A 17855-nucleotide genomic window follows, 5' to 3' on the forward strand; every position below is an offset into this window, starting at 1 on the left:
CATTCACACATTCATTCACTCATGCATTCCCTCACCCTCCATTTACTGGTGTGTCATGTGCCAAGCCTTCTGCCAGGTTCCAGGGACAGAGAGATGAGGACAGCAAAATTTCTGCCCTTGAGCAGTTCCCAGGCTTGTTGAGGCATGATTTAAAGTGATTAATCAATCCAAGAATATTGGATTTCTCCAAAAGCTACTGTAGGGAAAAAGATAATTATCCAATGTCTTTAAATCTGTTACCCGCTTTAATTGATTTAATTAGGTGAAATTCATAGAACTGTGATATTGGAAGGAACCCAGAAGGCATTTGTTCCTGTTTTCTCTCTCTGCCTTCAGGCCACACTGCACTCAAATTATCCCCCAAACCCATGCATTTTAGAAACGGGAGTACTTCGAAGAACTATTGCTTTTGGCCCATTCAGATAAAACTTTCTGTTCAGTGAACACCCCCTGAGAGAGCCAGGCAGAAAGAGGTGAAGGAGTTGACATGCCTAGCTACAGCATATTGTTCTGAGAACATGCTGGAATCATCCACTCCTAACACACACACACACACACACACACACACACACACACACGAAGGAACCACCGTATTCGTACTACGAGATTGTGTTAAGTGCCATGGTAAACACAGGATGCAGGATGAGGGACCCTTTGAGAATTCTTTCAGCTCCCAGCAAAAAATATATCTCAGCATTTGTTGCACCCTGTTTGGGGGTAACACAGAGGCAAATGCTCTGTTCAGCTGTCATTTTTGCACCATGCCTGTCAGTAACATGATTGAAGCATCTGCCATATGCAGATCTTCAGGGATCCCAAGAAAGCTGCGGTTGGGTGTTGGAAAGGGGGCTGGATATGGAAGCAGAACCTAAGTTCATTTGGAGCCTCATTTTCCCTGGCTAAGAATGCCAACCCATGGGATCGTCATGAGGATTCCACAGGCGAAGGGGATGAAGGTGTCTGCACCACCTGCCCTTCCTAGATGGAAACTTGTTTTTGTGATCAGATCATGACCTTTGGACATGTTAGCTCTTAGAGGTCCCTTGACCCAACACCAGTCACCGTGTCACTTTCCAGTGTAAGAACATTTCAGTGGATCCCCCTTGTGCCCAGAATCAGTTCTCAGCCTCTGAACACAGCCCCTGAGGTCATATGTGATGGGGTTCCTGCCAAGCTCTTCATCATCGTCTCATCCCCCCTCCTTCATGAGACATAATGCATGTATGTCCAGTTCCTGGGTTAATCCAGATGTATCCCCAGGGCTCCTCTGACTGTAATGTCTGCTCATTTCCCCTCTTCCTCACCTGGATACTCCTTCAACATCCCCTTATGGCTCTCTCAGTCCCCGGTCCATGGAAATTGCTCTTCCTCAAGTTCCCACCAGACTGATAGAAGCCAAGCCATGTCTTCTGTCTGCCTTATGTATCATCATTTCCCCAAGCCCTGAAGTAGAGACAGATTCATGGGTAAACTGCTTCATAGGTAGGTGTTCAACATGTTTGTTAATTCAGATAGATGTTCACCTAGCATTTATTATACTCTGTTACACAGGAGTCTAGAATTCAAGTGACAGAAATCCTACATAAATTGGCTCGAGTGAGCATGGGAACTGGCGGGCTTGCAAAGCTCCAGAGGGAAGGGCTTCAGTCACAGCAGGATCCAGGTGCTCCAAGTACATCATCAGGAATCTGTCTCTGTTTCCTGATGTGGTTTGTCTCTGTTGGCTTCATTTTCCAGTCATGAGCTTTGGGGCCAGACAGAGTTTGTTCTGTGGGAACCATATGGACTCAAAGGGGTGGATGGGATGAACTAGAGGAAAATGAGGAGGGTAGGTGATGGGCTGGCAAAAATAACAGGTGTCCTTCACTGATCCAGGCTGTGGGCTCCAAGGTCTGGGGCCTCTCTCATCTCTCTTTTTCCAGTGTCTTTTCCAGAGAGTGGCATTACAGTAAGTGCCCAGGAATGTTTGCATGTGAATTAGGTGTGTGATTTATTTTCCCTCACTTCTAGGAAGGAGCTTCTTTAAGCCTAGAAAGACAGATGGTTCTATGTAAACTGCTTTCAGCTTCATTCTCTTTTTTTGCTTTTTTTTTACCTACTGATAGGATCCAACGTCAACCTTCTTTCAGTTTGGAGCGTCCATTCAGCAGCAAGCCACAGTCATGCTGAAGATCATGCAAGATTATGACTGGCATGTCTTCTCCCTGGTGACCACCATCTTCCCCGGCTACAGGGAGTTCGTCAGCTTCATCAGGACCACCGTGGACAACAGCTTTGTGGGCTGGGACATGCAGAACGTGATCACCCTGGATACTTCCTTCGAGGATGCAAAGACGCAAGTCCAGCTGAAGAAGATCCACTCCTCCGTCATCCTGCTCTACTGTTCCAAAGATGAGGCCGTCCTCATCCTGAGCGAGGCCCGCTCCCTCGGCCTCACCGGGTATGATTTCTTCTGGATTGTCCCCAGCCTGGTTTCTGGGAACACGGAGCTCATCCCCAAAGAATTCCCATCAGGACTCATTTCAGTCTCCTACGACGACTGGGACTATAGCCTGGAGGCAAGAGTGAGGGACGGCTTGGGCATCCTGACCACTGCCGCGTATTCCATGTTGGAGAAATTCTCCTACATCCCCGAGGCCAAGACCAGCTGCTACGGGCAGACGGAGAAGCCAGAGGCCCCACTCCACACTCTGCATCAGTAAGAGGGGGATCTTTGCCTAGCTTCCAAAGTGGGATCAGAGTTTGGTGGTTGTTTGTTTGTTTGTTTGTTTGTTTACATATTCAGAGTGATAACACTCATTGCTGAAAACATGCACTGAAAATAGAGAATATTTGTGTGTGCTTCTGGGATTTCCTGGGTTTGATTCTACTTTCCTCACCCCTCTTCCTCTTGTCTCATCTCTTTTGTTTTTAAGTAACATCATACTTTGTTTTCTGGAACTTACTTTCTTCACTCGACAGTATACTTTGGAAACTTATACTTGAGATCTGCTTGTCTGTCTTTGTGTCCATCTATCTTTCTGTTTGTCCATCCATCCGTCCATCCATCTATTCCTCCATCCATCCATCCATCCTCTATCTACAGCTATATCTCCAGTATGTGTGTATATGTATGTATTTATACGTATGTATGAACATATGTAGATATGTATGTATGTGCAGATACACATATGTAGTGTGTGTATGTGTGTATATGTATACATTCTTTGTAACCTACACCTGCATTCCTCAGTAGGGAATGCACCATGACTCATATATTCAGCATTCATAATGATAGAAGTTTAGGATGTTTCAGTTTCTTTTCCATTAGAAACCAAACTGCATTGACCGTCACCCTACCTGCTGCTTTATGCACACGTACAAGTATTTCTCTAGGGTTGATTCTAAGAAGTATAATTTTGGGACCATGAAGTATGTGCATTTTTAAAAATTAAGTATTATTGCCAAATTGTCCTACAGAGTAGCAATACCAATGTATGGTCACACCAGCAGTTTGTGAAATCGGTCAACTTCCCACATCCTCACCAACATGGGACACTTTGGGAAAACTGCCCACGCTGGTGCTCCTCGTCTCTGTGCTTGTATCTGAATTTCTTCCCTTCTTATGTCCTAAGCATTTTTGTAGGTCATTGGAAATCTTGGCAAACATCACTTTTAAGCTGCATTACATTCCATCATGTGGCTGTATCATTTATTTAACTGTTCCCGTCTTGGTGGACATTTACATTAAATTTTATGTTTCTGAGAAATGTCACTGTTCTTTACAGTCCCTCATTGTGGCTCAGCTCTTGAGATTTAAAATTATTGCTTTTATCCCCATTTTGCATGATTTTTGCCTGATATTCGCTGATGTAATCCTTGCCCATTCCTTAGATAATGAGCACTGTAGTGCTCTGCTGCTGGAATATTCAGAAATGTATAATTTTGGAGGAAACATAACTCAATTTTAGGGCAATTGAAATACGATATATACCAGAAAGGACTTGGAGAAGGACAGGTGGCAAGCCCTGTAGATCTCCTTCCAGGGACCACCCTGAATTCCATGCCTAAAAACAAAAGTGCCACTGCTGTGAATGCTGTCAGGCTATTTCCAAGAGTTATACTTTGAATGCAGCGATTTTGTTGATGGTCTTTCAGCCCCCGAGAAGTGATGCACCAAGGGTAGTCAGCCGTCAGTCCACTGCCCGGTGTTTAATAAAACATGTCTCCATCCAGGGAGCGAGCGCTCGTAATGCTCACCCTGGGTGAGAGGCTGCAGCATGGCACAAGCTGTGGGTGCCCGGGGCACTTCCCCGCTATCAGTGGTTCCTAGACCCACCCAGGGAAGGCCAGGACCAAGAGCTGGAGAAAGCCCGGCATGGGCAGTTTCTAAGGAAAGGATTCAAGGTCTCTCTACCCTTCATCCATCACTTCTTCCGTCCCACGGACCCCTTGCTAGCGCCTGGGATATGTACATGAATTAACATGTAGCTTTTAAGAGAATGTGAAATCTGATGAAAATGGTGGAAATTCATCTAAAGACAAACGGAGGTACCAAGGGCTCTTTTTTTTAACATTGGAAAAAAAAGAAAGAGTAATATATAGAGTCTGATAAAACACACCCCCAACACTCCTCAAAGAGAACAAAAGTTAACATGTCACATTTGTTTCAAAAAGTTAAAAGAAATGAAACATTACTGATAATGTACAAGTCCTGATTATTCCTCTCCCCAGTCCCACTTTTCTCCCTCTCTCTCCATGGGAGGGAAGAGCAATGACAGTGAATTGGTATGTATCCAAATCCATGAGCATGTTTTGTACTTTCAGTGTAAGTGCAGCCTTAGACCCAAAGCCCAGTTCTGTTTCATGCATGTAAATGGCATCTAATCTGTTAGAATTTCCTTTACGTCAATCTGTGGTTCAAGGTCACTCTATGAGGGCACATATAATTCTAGCATATGCACAGCTGCTGTTTTGTATTCCATTGTGTAAGTGTTCCATCTTTTATTTACTCATCCCCCATGGATGGACATCTAGGTTGTTAATAGTAGGGGATCTTCAGTCTGGATAGCTGAAGGCAGAGAACGGATGTATCTGCTGTCTGAGTTGGACGCATCAGGTTGTTCAGAGGAAGCCTGGGGTTCTAGAGTTAGGGGCTGTCACCTCAAGCTTTAAAAAGTTATCTTTTCAACTGGATTAAAAAGTCTTAGTTTGCAAACCATCCAGTGAACATATAGCTCTCATTGCTTCCACTATGTACTAGGGAGGATGCAAATAGCTTCAGAAGGGGTTCAGATGAAGTTACACCTGACGGTTTCATGATGCGCTACCAAGGGGCTTCGGGGTCCAGCTTTGACTGGCTTAGCATGACACCTGGAGCCAGCTAGACATGTCCATTGGTGGTCCTCATGGACATTACCTGTCATCTTAGGCCCAGAGCTTATGTGGTTAAGATGTGACAGTGACTCATGGCTGATAATGCTGGACCTGGTACAGAGGACTACTTGCTGCGGATGACGTGTTAATGATCTTAACCGTGGACCTGTTTCTGTCCCTGGGACTTCAGAAAAATAAAAAGTGGGGGAAAGGGGAAAATGTTCTTTTTGTTTAATATTCCTGGTTTTACAGAAGGCACTTTGAAAAGAGCAGTCAGCATTTTCCAAAGTTCAAAAATAGCTCAGCCCTGTTATGTAACCTCCTCCTTGACGCTGCAAAGTTATTGAACATCTGTTCCTTCACCAGGCAAGAGCCTATCACCAGGAACTCCACAGCTGTGAAGGTAAACCATTCCCTGTGCTGCTGGCCTCGAACCTAGGCTGTTCCGTCCAGTTCTGTCCCTAGAATCTGTCCAGGCCTCTGGTGGCTGGGGCCCCCTGGGAGGCAACGTGGTATCCTCGTTCAGAGGGCAGGCCCTGGAGCCAGGCCGCCTGGGTTTGAATCCCTGAACTGAACCCTTCCAGATCTAAGGCTTCGATTAGGTGCCTTAATTTCTTCGAATCTGTCTTCTCCGATGTAGCCCGGGAATAAGAAAAATATTTGCCTCTTAGCCCGGAGCCTGGCATGTGCAAGCAGTCTGTAAATGGTTAGGTTACTATTACTGATCAAACCTGTAGGTAAAAAAAACTGTGAGTGAAACAGATGTGTCTGCATGCTGTAGCCCACAATGTTACCACCCATTCTTTGCACAAAAATGTAGTTAGCGCCTTCTCTCTGGTAGGCACCAGTGACCAGCGGGTGAGAGACAGAAAGCCACCACGGGAATATCGGGCAAGGCAGTATTTCCATTTGGCTCTTGACTTCTTCAAGGCTGGTGGTCAGCGGGGTATCCCGTAGGAGAGGCTCATCCTGCCGGGTTGGAGGTGCAGGAGGAAGGGAATGTCCTTACAGTGAAGCGTCACAGCGAAGGACGAGGAGAGTGTGATCTGGGCTGACCCAGTACCCTGTTCATAATTTCCAAACTGGTTCTTGGCAGTTTTTATCGTTTTCTCTGGTGCTAAAGCCCTAGTCGTTCATGCCCACATTATCTCTTGGTTCAGACACATAGACCCAGATGCAGTTAACATCCCAGTTTAGGCCTACGGTTGTATGGGATGCAGAGCATTACATGTGTGCTGCGAGTGGTGCGTGTGTGTGTGATCACGGTTACCTCTGCCACATTGGAGGGGACAGAGTTTGCACTTGCTGAGAAGCAGGTCATAGAGGGGAGATGGATGTATTTAAGGCCTCAGTCCTCTTGCCAAAGGGTTCCTGTGGGACAAACATGGCCAGTGGGAGGAAGGGCGATACTGGGCAGAGAAAAGTTCACAGTTTGGGTAACATGAGAGACTTGGGTTTGAATTAGCTGTGTGCTACTTACCAAGTATTTGGTAACCACTCTAAACACGGTTTGTTTTTTTCCTAAAATGTGTGTGTATGTGTGTGTGTGTGTGTGTGTGTGTGTGTGTGTGTGTGTGTGTGTGAGTGTGCGTGTGTTACAGTCATCTTATTTGAGCAGAATTAAATCAGTGATCATTGTTCGTGGCATGTAATAGACATTTCACAAATAACTGTCCAGCCACTGCTGTCTGTTTCTCATGATGATGCTGATCCTTATTATTTAATTTATACTTATTATAAACAAGCGGTACCCAGGGAGGGAAGTGAGAAATGGGGGCATATTTCAATCTTGTTCTTTAAGGACTGAATTATGACTGTTAAGTCCTGGGGCTCCCATTTAGCTTAGGGAGCACAGTGGGGAAAAATTACTGTTCAGAGTCAAATAGAAGTGCTCACGTCGATCTACAACCCAAACGAGTGGGAAAAGAACACCTTCTCTCAGGAGAGTTATGAATTACTGTTGACGGGAAGTTATTTGGCCTTAACCGATGAGACCTGGCTTGACCACTTACGTGTTCTACATTAAATCCTTGATTTATGAAGTCAGGCTTCTGCTCTAAGACGCGACAACATTGTAAATGATTAATTACTACTCTGACAGGAAGAGCAGTGGAAGGAAGGTGTATAAGTGAGAACAAGTTTAATTCATATTCTACTTATACTGATACTTTCTTCAATCTTCATTTCTAAAATATCCACAGGAAAAGTTTCTGATTTCATGGCTCATTAAGAGACTGCACTAAGCCTGGCTGGCATTATTTTTCTTTGATCATCAGAATTATCAGTGTTGGTTTCCTTTTTAATGCCAATAAAAGACGCTGCTCAGTTAAACCTCTGAGCCTGACTGGAGTTAAAACTTCCCTGGGTGAATGTGATAAGTCTTTGCAAATATCTATCCATGGGATCGCCATATGATCAACAAACATTTCTGGCAATGACATGAGGCACCCAGGGGACCAGGTCATCCTGTAAATCTGATTGGTGCTCTGCACTCAGCAGTGGAGGGAAAAGGCCAAGTCTCAAAGTATATTAGTAAGAAATGTGTAGAAATGAGATGTGAGAGAATCCAGCAGCATGTGCCAGATTGAGAGCCCAAAGCACATTTCCCGAGGCTGTGTGACTTTGTGGAACATGGCGTTGCACAGGGCTTTGTACAAACCCTCTCATTATCTGGGTTATCCTGTGCAATTTACTTAACTGCTTTGAGCCTTCATTTCTTTGATTCTAAACAGAGATAATTCCAACCAGAGGGTTATGGTGACACTTAAATGCACTCAATAAATCTAGCCAAGCATCTAGGATATAGTTGGCACCCTACAGATGCTAATTCTCCTCCTTCTCTGGGCCAGATGCACCGCTAACCTGATCTTTCTGTATCCTGATGGACCCATGGGAGGGGAGCAGTGCTCCCTGGGTATTCAGCCTCTTTTCAGCATCATCTCTGTTTGTGGCATCTCTCCTGGAACACAGACCTCTCTTTTTTGGCTGGAGGTCGAGAGTACCGTATGCCAACCCTGCAGTGCAAGTCAATCATTTCCAATTGGCATCCAATGAATAGCTTGACAAATGGTGGCAACCCAATGCTGGCAACTTGAAAGGACCAGAAATTGGCCATGCTTTTACCTTGAGGGAAAGGTAGTCTGGGTTGTTTTGGGGTCACGCATAAAGCATAAATATTGTTCAAATTTACCTTAGTTCAGATGCAAGTCTTTGGGTTAGCACACCTAACAAAAAGGCGGGTTGATCTATTTCCTCTAATACTAAGGCAGTTTTTATCTTGAAAGATGTTAATTTGGTGACCGATACTGATAGTTTGCTGCAGTTCTCTTCTGTGAAAAGATAAAGAAAAGCACCATCTTCATTAGTCTGGTGCCTGCTGACAGAGAGTTTCCTGGGGGAGGGGGATTCTTAATGTGCAAGCACAGGGAGAGTTAGGGCACCGTGGCACAGTCTAGGAGAGAGAAGATAGCGACTTGCATCAGAGTAATGGCTGTGCATCCAGAGAGGAGTGGGTGGGTTTAATGCATGTTTTGAAGGTAAAACCAGTAAGACCTGATGGATGAATATGAAGTGATAAAAGAGATGTAATAATTACTTGTACAGCTGAGTAGATGGTGATGCATTTTACAAAACTGGACAAGAAACAAATTAGGGGAGTGAGTCACAGACAGCATCTAGTTTCAAACCTGTTCAGTTGAACACACTTTTGAGACATTAAGTGGAAATCTCAAGTACGCAATTGGGGAAGAGTCTGAGCTCAGACTGAAAATATAGGACACAGGGTTGAGCTTACTGATGGTGGTTAAAGCCTCTGAGTGGGTGAGATCACCTAGGGGAGAATGAGGAATCAGGAGACGGGGTTCAAACCAGAAGGAACTTCAACATTAACTGGTAAATACTCCTTGAGGAAAAGGAGAAACTGAGGAGAAAGAACTGGGCTGTGAATTTCTGCTGCCTTTTCTCCTGGGGAGACTTGATTTCCCAACCCCTTGATATTCCCAATTTTGATTTTGTTATGGAGCCTGGTGGGTGTGGGTGTCTGTACAATGTCTCTAAATGCTAGACATCACAGTAGGTACTAGCATCTTCCAAAGATCTATAATCTACGGCCATCGGTAATCTGTTTGGGTAGTTCATACCAGCGGTTTTAATCATTGCAAAGAAAAATTAAAATTTATCATGTGATGAGCTGCTAGGCAAATCATCAGAGCAGTGAATTCTTTGAGGCCAAGGAAACCAGTACTGTACGAGACTGGGGCCGTAACATAGACGGTGAGCCAAGCTTTGCATTTGGAGAGATGAGGAGGTGATACTTCAGGAAGGGTTGGCGGAAACAAACCGTATCTGCTTTCATTTCATTTTTTATATGATCTGTGAAACATCTGATGTCATACAAAACACCAAAGCTAAAAATCCTTTCCACCATGAGGGAGGAGCCCATGGCGCAGTGGGAAGGGCAAGTGCTCAGGGCCAGTTTATTTACAAGCTCTCCTTGGTTCGCTTTCCTGGAGGAGTGTTTGTGTACGCATCTCCTCGTGTGTAAGATAGAAGCTTCCAGGTGGGAGGTAGGTAGCCAGAATGGGCCTCTCATACCTGTTCTTTGCCTTTGTCCCCTTCTCCTGGCCACATGTGCATGCTGCCAGCCTCTAGGTGTGACTGAGCTCCTGTGCAGGGGCCTGGTACCCCGAGGGCCATACTGAGCCCAGGGATGGAGGAGCCCCTGTTAGCTTGGTGATGCGAGCTGGACTCCCCCTGGGTATGGGAGGCCAGCCACATTTTTACACAGGCCCCAGAGTTTGGCAAATGAACTGGCTCATCTGCTGGTGTCTAGTGTACTCTCATCCAAATCCCCATAGCCAGTTCCTGAGGATTTGCTTCCTTTGGTTAAGTCCTGTCCAAACACAGGAATCAACACATACTGCTCAGTGTCCTGCATAATTGATGGAGAACAGCTCTCCTGAGACATAGATTCATTTCCTTCTCATTTCCATCACTATTAATAAAAGGAAGCTTTAACAATTTGATGTAATTAATATATCATAAGGTGTGGGAGGGAGGGAAACTTCCAAGTTTCATAATTTATATTATGGGAGTATATGTATTTTAAAATGCAACATAATAGAAATGTTAAAATACTCTCATGATACAAGCTACCGTGTATTAAGTGCCAGTCAGCTCAAATATATTATCGTTAATCATTAGGTGTGAGTTAGGATGTTTTTGCTGCAGTTAACAGTCAACTAAATTCAGTTATGTGATTGAATTATTTTATTGGAATTCCGGAGGTAGGGTGAACTTGAGGGGCAGTGTGATCAAGGTTCTGGTTCTTTTCTCTATAATCTCTGCTCTTTTGGGAATATAGTCTTTGTTCTCAAACTGCTTCCTTCATGACTTCAAGTTTTCTTTTAACAACACCTAGGATGACTTTTTTGTTTGTGACCAAATTAGGTCACATGCCCACCTCTGGGCCAAGAACAGCCACTTTGAAAATGCCATGTACTGATTGACTTAATTCTGGACTGCTGACCCAGTTAACTGAGAAAGCAAACAGGATTAGGATAAACCAAATCAGACCTACTCTTAGAACTGGGGATGGAGTATGTTTCCTCCAAAGCTCTTGGCTTCATCAGGGAGGCATGATGTCTTAACAGAGGTGAGTTCTGTTAACAATGAGGAAGAGGGAATTGGGTGCTGGGTAGATCACCAGCCAGTCCATTATAAATCCTAATACAAGAGCTACAGAGTGAATAGAAAATGAAGCCAGGATTCAAATCCAGTTTTGTCTGGATCTCAACCCCATTACACTAGTTTCAGAGGTTGCAAATTGACCTGAAGTTGTGATATTTATTTTTGACTCACAGAACATTTTTACTGTTTTCAAAAGTTTCGAATAAGTCCCCACATCTAAAAATTGTAAGATTTCACAAAAATTTACATTTTTAGCTGATCTTGAAAAATATGAAGAGTTGATGATGATAATCCCACATTTCCATCTGGAAGTCTTAAAAGTTGGGGCTCTAGATGTTGAGTCCAACCGCTTCACTCCTCTGGGAGAAGCCAGGGTTTGTGAGTTCCCTCCCAGGATTTGAATCCTGGCTTCATTTTATAGTCACTGTGTAGCTCTTATATTAGGATTTATAATGCCTGGGGTGGGGTTTATGGAGAGAGTGTCACGGTCTTTCCTACCCATTTCGATGTGGGCATTTTCTTGTTCATTGGATGTGTAGGAGTCAGTCAGCCAGTTTCTGGATTTCTTTCAGAGAGGATTGTCCCGTGGGTAACTGTAGATTCAGTGGGAGCTCAGGAGACTCCTGTGCTGCCATCTTGTACCGAAACCTTCCTCCTACCTGAAGATGACCAACTGGACATGGGAAGTGACCTTTAGATCAGGAAGGAAGGGCCTGCCCCCGTTTACCTCAGTCCCTACCTTGACCACTTACTTGTATTACCTCCGTGACATCTTTAAGCATTTTATCATAAGATGTCTTGCATTCGTTTATTGCATCATTATCATCATTATTTATAATCATTACCAAAACAGGGACTTGATGAGCCTTCAGACTGATGAATATTAGAGGAAGTGATGATAGGATGTTTTGATATCTCACCTCCAGGCATCTTTATACCTGGGTCAGTACAACTAGATCTTTGGGCAACATGGGTCTCACTCATTCTATGTTCTGGCAGCTTGACTGGCCAGACATTCTGGAGAAATCACATAAAGAAGAGCAGGTCTATGATTTTCTGTGAGTAGAGGCCCCACAGATTGGGGAGAGGCCTCCAGCCTTTTACTAACATTGTATCGAAGCAAAACAAAATAAAAGTGACTCTTAAAGTTCCAGCTGGGGGTGTCTGGGACATAGTCAACAGGGACTAGGTGGTCACTTTATGTGGCCTTAAATCATACATTTACTAAATCCCTTCAACTTCCAGGTGAGAATTTGAGTCACCTTTGCTCGGAGTGGTTTACCCCCCCGAACTGCCCTAGGAAAGAAGATTGGATTGATCATCAGATGGGACTAGTTCGTAGATGTTTTCCTAAAGCTGGAAGAAAATACTTGTTTCTGATAGGCGATGGTGGGTCTGCTACCCACTGGGGGTGGGTGTCTAGCTTTTCTGCAGTGTCCTGAAATTCGTCAGATAAATGGCAAACGAGAGAGTCTGGTAGGACTAATTCCACTGCTGAAAATTTTTATTTATTTACTTCTCAGTTTCTTTATTATCAGTTTATCGTCTAAACCTCAAAAGGTATGTGCTTCTGATCTGATTTTGTTCTTCTTTATGGTTCGAATTCATAAAATCGATTATTAGTTGTAACAAATTATTTTCAACTGGGTTACCACAGCAGAATTGTAAATTACTTCCTTGTGTTTTATTACAGATGAGGAAATTGCAGCCTAGAAGACACAGGGTTCATTTTTCACTAATGAGAGACGGGTTAATGGCAAAGGCATACCAAGTCCAATTTTTCTTTCTCCCAGACTTCAATGTATTGCTTCCATCATGCCAGGCTTTTTCCTTCTAGGTCCTTTGTGATGAATAATAATAATAATAATAATAATAATAATAATAATAATAATAATAATAATGTGGTGGTGGTGAGGATGATGGTGAACTCCAGGGACCTTGTCCATGTATCTTTGTACATCACTGCTTAGCATAGTGCAGACGCCTGGATATGTGTTGAATGAGTGAATAAAATAATTACTCACTAGCACGGCACTTGTAAGATCTATTACCATGTTAAGGACTTTTACATGCATTATTTTATTCTTGCAACAACTCCATGAAATGTGTGGTATTATTCCTTCCATTTTTGCATGAGAAAAAAAATCCCAGAGAGAAAATTGACTTTCCTAGAGTCATTCAGTGGTAGGATTAGGTACAGGATTGCCTGACTTGAGCACCCAGTCCTCTGGCTCTCCGTCCTCCCAGGGAAGAAGTACACTCCAGGGAAGGTCCCATGGGGCCCTAGGGAGTCTCCGGTGCCATACAGTCCCTACAGAGATCCTCCCATTGCAGGAAGGAGTCATTTGCTTGTATTTCAACTTAATTTATCACAGAATGTGGTGCATGGGATTTCATTTTGTAAACCACAAAACCTTTCTGAAATGTTGATATCCTCACCAGCAATATCAATTATCATTATTATTATTATCATCATCATAGATGGATGTTTGGTATTGCCAAGAATGAAGCAAGTGGGGAACAAAGTGGAGAAGCTGGTCTTTCCTGGGAGACTTGTGATGGGAACAGTCAAAAGCTCAGCTGCAGCATCATTAAGTCCCTTTAAATTAATTCTAGAACAAGTCCCTCCAGACGGCGTGCATCCCTGAAGAGCGCCAATAAATATTAACTGGATGCAAAGACTTGAGCAAAAATGTCAGCAAGGGAGTCTCAGTAATTCTGACTAGGCAGAAAGAAGGAAGTAAAAGGCAGAAAGGGAGAGGGAAGCCAATATTTAATTTTGACACTGGGCACAAGCCAGGTCATAATAGGGTTGTCTGCCTTGATTTTTAAAGCGTTCTGTTCACATTCACACAGGGAGGCCAAACCATTGGCGAACATCTTCACTCAGTATCAGGGATGGGGAGGAAGCCATCAGACAGGCCTCTAAACCATTTACAGATTTTGAGTTTAATAAATCTTCTGCTTTCGAAACAGAGCATTTCTTAAATAGACTCTGAGCTCTGAACGCAGGACTGGGAAGATGTGTTTGTCTTTATCTGACTAGGTGAAAACAAAACAAAACAAAACAAACAGAATAAAAACAGTCCTCTGGCATCTGTTACTCATGTTCCTCTACTGATCGCCTGGATCTCATTCTTTCATTCGTTCATTCATTCATTCGTACAGGCAGGCATTTGTTCTCATTCACTCCCCTTGCATGAACTCAGCCCTTCATGTGTGTCTCATACCTGTAGTAGATGTGAGACACTCACCGTGATCAGCCAGACGAAGGCTTCCCGCCCAAAGTTCCTATTCTAGTGAAAATAAATGATTAAACACATAGTGTCAGGTTGGTTCTGCCATGGGATGGGCAGAAAAATGGGGCAGGGTAAGGGGATAGAGAAAGAAGAGGGTTCTTTTAGATGGAATGGTTGGGAAGGTGAAGTTTTGGCCCACACCTGAATGAAGTCAATAAGGAAGTGATGTGGAGATCTGGGGAAAGAGTTCTAGATGGGGGACCAGCAAGTGGAAGGGACTGGAGTTGGAATATTGCTTGGACGGATTGAGGAATAGCCAGGTGGCCAGAACAGCAGAAGCAGAATGGGTGAATGAGGCATGTGGTTGGAGAGGCAGGCCAAGTTCTGCAGGGTCTTAGAGGCCATGGTGAAGGTTTTGGGTTTGTTTCAAGTGTTACAGGGAGCCACAGGAGAGTTCTAGAAGGAGAGTGGGGGAGGCTACTGCAGTGACCCCTGAGCTCACACAGGTGACAGCGAGCCCCACCCCTGTGCCATTTCAGTTCCTATTAAAAAACAAACTTGCTTAGTGTGGAATGTGAGGCACTTGTTTTCCTAGCTCTCCTTCCTTCCCTCCTCACCTATGGAGGCTGTGATGGGTGGGCCCTAATTGGCCACAGCCAATAACAAAAAAAAAAATCCCATCCATCTCACTGCAGCAGTTGGTTCAGGAATGGACACGTGATCTAAGATGTCCTAATAGAAGTTCAGGGCAATTTGATAGATGCCAAGTGTGCAGATGTGAGGCCTGGAATTTCTGCTGCCATTTCTCTACCATGGAAGAAACCAGGCTGAGGATAAAGGTGACTCACACAAGGGACAGAGCTAAGAACAGTGTGGTACAGAGAACAAGCCAGAGCATGATCAAGCCACACCTGAAGGCCGTCCCATCACTGATCTTTTCAGATGTTAACCACCAGACTCCTTTAGTGGTTGATTAAGTTGGTTCAAGTTTGTTTTTGCTAATTGCAATCAAAAGAACTCTGATGGATATGCATATTCGGCAGCTCATCTGTAGTGTTTTCCTAATTAATTAATACATTATACCCTTTAAAGTAAAGTGGTTGCCTTTGAGCCAAATTTGACAAACCAGGAGGTATTATACATAATAATTTTGGAACCATTGTTTTATACACGACAACTATGACTCTTGAATTCTAGACAGAAAACTTCTTGGTAGACATAATTCATGCTTGGCATATGCTTGTAGCCTTTGGGAGGTTCCAGTCTGTAAATTCATAGATTTTTGAATCTTTAGAATCAGATCCTAGCCTGTCTGCCATTTATTTAGCTGTGGGACCTTGCGCAAGTAACTCAGTACATCTGGTCCTCATTTTTGTCATCTGTAAAATGGAGAGAGTGCTGGCCTGCATTCGCAGTGGGGAACTGTGGGAATTAAATAAAGTGGGAAAGCATTTAAGCTCCATGCCTGGCACATGGCTAAGTGACGTGTGACTATTAGTTGTGGTATAATGTAATTCTCAGAAGGACTGAGGAACGCGGGACAAAATATTGCCACCCAGGGGGAGGATTGCTCTGTGCAACTTAATTAAGGTGTTTCATTATTCTTACTCCCTGGGGCTTTTGAAGGAAAATAGATGTTTAAAAGTTGAGAAAGGTATTCTCATTAACTAAGAGTGGGGAGAAAGTAGAACTTAGAGAGGAAATGAGAGGGAGGCGATGGCGGCAATTGTGGAGTAGAATGCATCAGCATCCATGCTATCTTTTCCTGAAACAGTACATAGATGCGTAGAGCCACATGACCGTGTCTTTCCAGAGGACTTTTTTTTTTAATGTAGAAGCAACCTGGGTCCTGCATAAGATTACCATATTTTATGTAATCTAAGACTCCAGCAATTATCAAATGACCTTTATCTTGAAAAGGTTAAAATGCAAAAGGTGGGCATCTTAAACTGATGCAGTAGAGTTAACGGTGCCTGCCATGTCTGCCGCTCTGACCACCTACAAGGTAGGTGACACCTTCATTTCATGTATGAGAAATAGAGGCTCAGGAAAGTGGAATGACCTTTACAAGGTCACATCGTTAGTGGGCAAGAGTCACAATTGCATTTATCCATTCGTTTGAAGAATTTATCTAGTGTTCAGTGTCAACAAGAACTGAGTGTGGCCCCTGTCTTCATAAGGCTACAGTCTAATAGAAAATTTAGACAAAAATGAGAAGGGAAGCAAATAGGTAAAGTAACTGTACTTTTTATGGCCACTGAGAAGGAGAGATACTCGGTACCAAGCATCCAGGGTGGGAGGAGCATTTCTCTATAGGGCGATGCGAGAATGAATCTCTGTCAAGGGAACATTTGAATTGAAAGCTGAACAATGAAAGAGCCAGAGAAAGTCATTCCAGAAAAAAGGGAGCAGGGCATACGAAGTCCCTGAGCTGGGAAATGTATTTATAATAAGGAAATGAAAAAGGACATGCTATCACGGTAGACTGAGTTTCAGGTCTTTCTAACCAATTGGCAGCACTAGACCCAATATCCAGACTGGTAGGGGGCGGGGGCAGAAAGATCATGGAGTGGTGGCTGTCAGAGGCATGCCAGTCACCCCCTCACAGCAATTACCAGAAGCTAATTCTTTGGGACCTTATCTGACCAGCTCCATCCCTGACCTGTTAAAGCTGGGGGAGGTGTCTGAGGAGCTTCCACAGAGGATGCGGTGGGGCAGAGAAGACTGCCCGAAGGAAGGCATCGGAAAAGGGAGAGCTGGGGGTGGGCGCGGCTTGTTGGTGAGCGCCGCGCCCTACACTCGGCTGTCAGGGGCAACACTAGGTGCTTGGCAACACTAGGTGCCTCTGATAATCCACAGAGCGCGTGCGGCATTGTGGTGGCTCTTGGAGTTGTGCCTCCTAGTCCTGAATGCTTTTGTCTTAGGACCTTCCTTCCCAGCAGGAGGCATTGAAAGTAAGGGAAGAAGACCTCAATTTATAAACGCCTGCAAATTTGGAGTGTATGAAAAGCTCCCGCGCTCAACTTCTTGGTCCGCTTGAGTGGTTGGGTGGCACATTCACATAACTTTCTCTTTACACTTTTCCTAGGGACTCACATCAGGAAGCTTTGGGCTGCATGCGAGGATCTCAGGCTAGCAAGTTCTCCTTCTTTTTGCCTGGTTCTCCTTCTGCATAGACGTAATTAATAACTGTTATAATAATAATACCTAGAGCTTTTTAGATTCACATACAAAGTGTGGTCCTTTAGTCCTCATGACAACTCTCAAGTTACATGAGATGATTCCCATTTAACATAGAAAGATAATAAAGTTTGTAGAGGTGATGTGATATGATCAAGATCGCGCAAAGACACTGACCCAAAATCCAGAGAAAGGTTGCAAAGGATTTGAAGTGCAGTGTTGTTCCACTTCTCTCTACAGTCTCACGGGGGCAGTAAAGATGTCATCAGTTAATAACAACAGCTAATTTCTGCAACAATTAGTATTTGTCAAGTGCCCTGAATACACCTGGAACACTGTGCTGGGTTCTTTCTAGTAACCAATTCAATCCTGCAACTCCATAAAGTAGGTGCT

The 17855-nt window shown here is 44.0% G+C and overlaps 1 protein-coding gene across 1 annotated transcript in view; it reads left to right on the forward strand.

Annotated features, from left to right (window-relative positions):
• Nucleotides 1-17855, forward strand: part of GRIN2A (glutamate ionotropic receptor NMDA type subunit 2A) — a 356641-nt gene that overhangs the window by 204927 nt on the left and 133859 nt on the right. Inside the window, exon 4 of the mRNA XM_036931766.2 lies at nucleotides 2106-2698. Within this exon, the coding sequence (XP_036787661.2) occupies nucleotides 2106-2698 (593 nt within the window). The remainder of the gene's footprint in view (nucleotides 1-2105; nucleotides 2699-17855) is intronic.

This window comes from Manis pentadactyla, chromosome 10 (assembly GCF_030020395.1).
Source record: "Manis pentadactyla isolate mManPen7 chromosome 10, mManPen7.hap1, whole genome shotgun sequence".
NCBI classification, from domain to species: Eukaryota; Metazoa; Chordata; class Mammalia; order Pholidota; family Manidae; genus Manis; species Manis pentadactyla.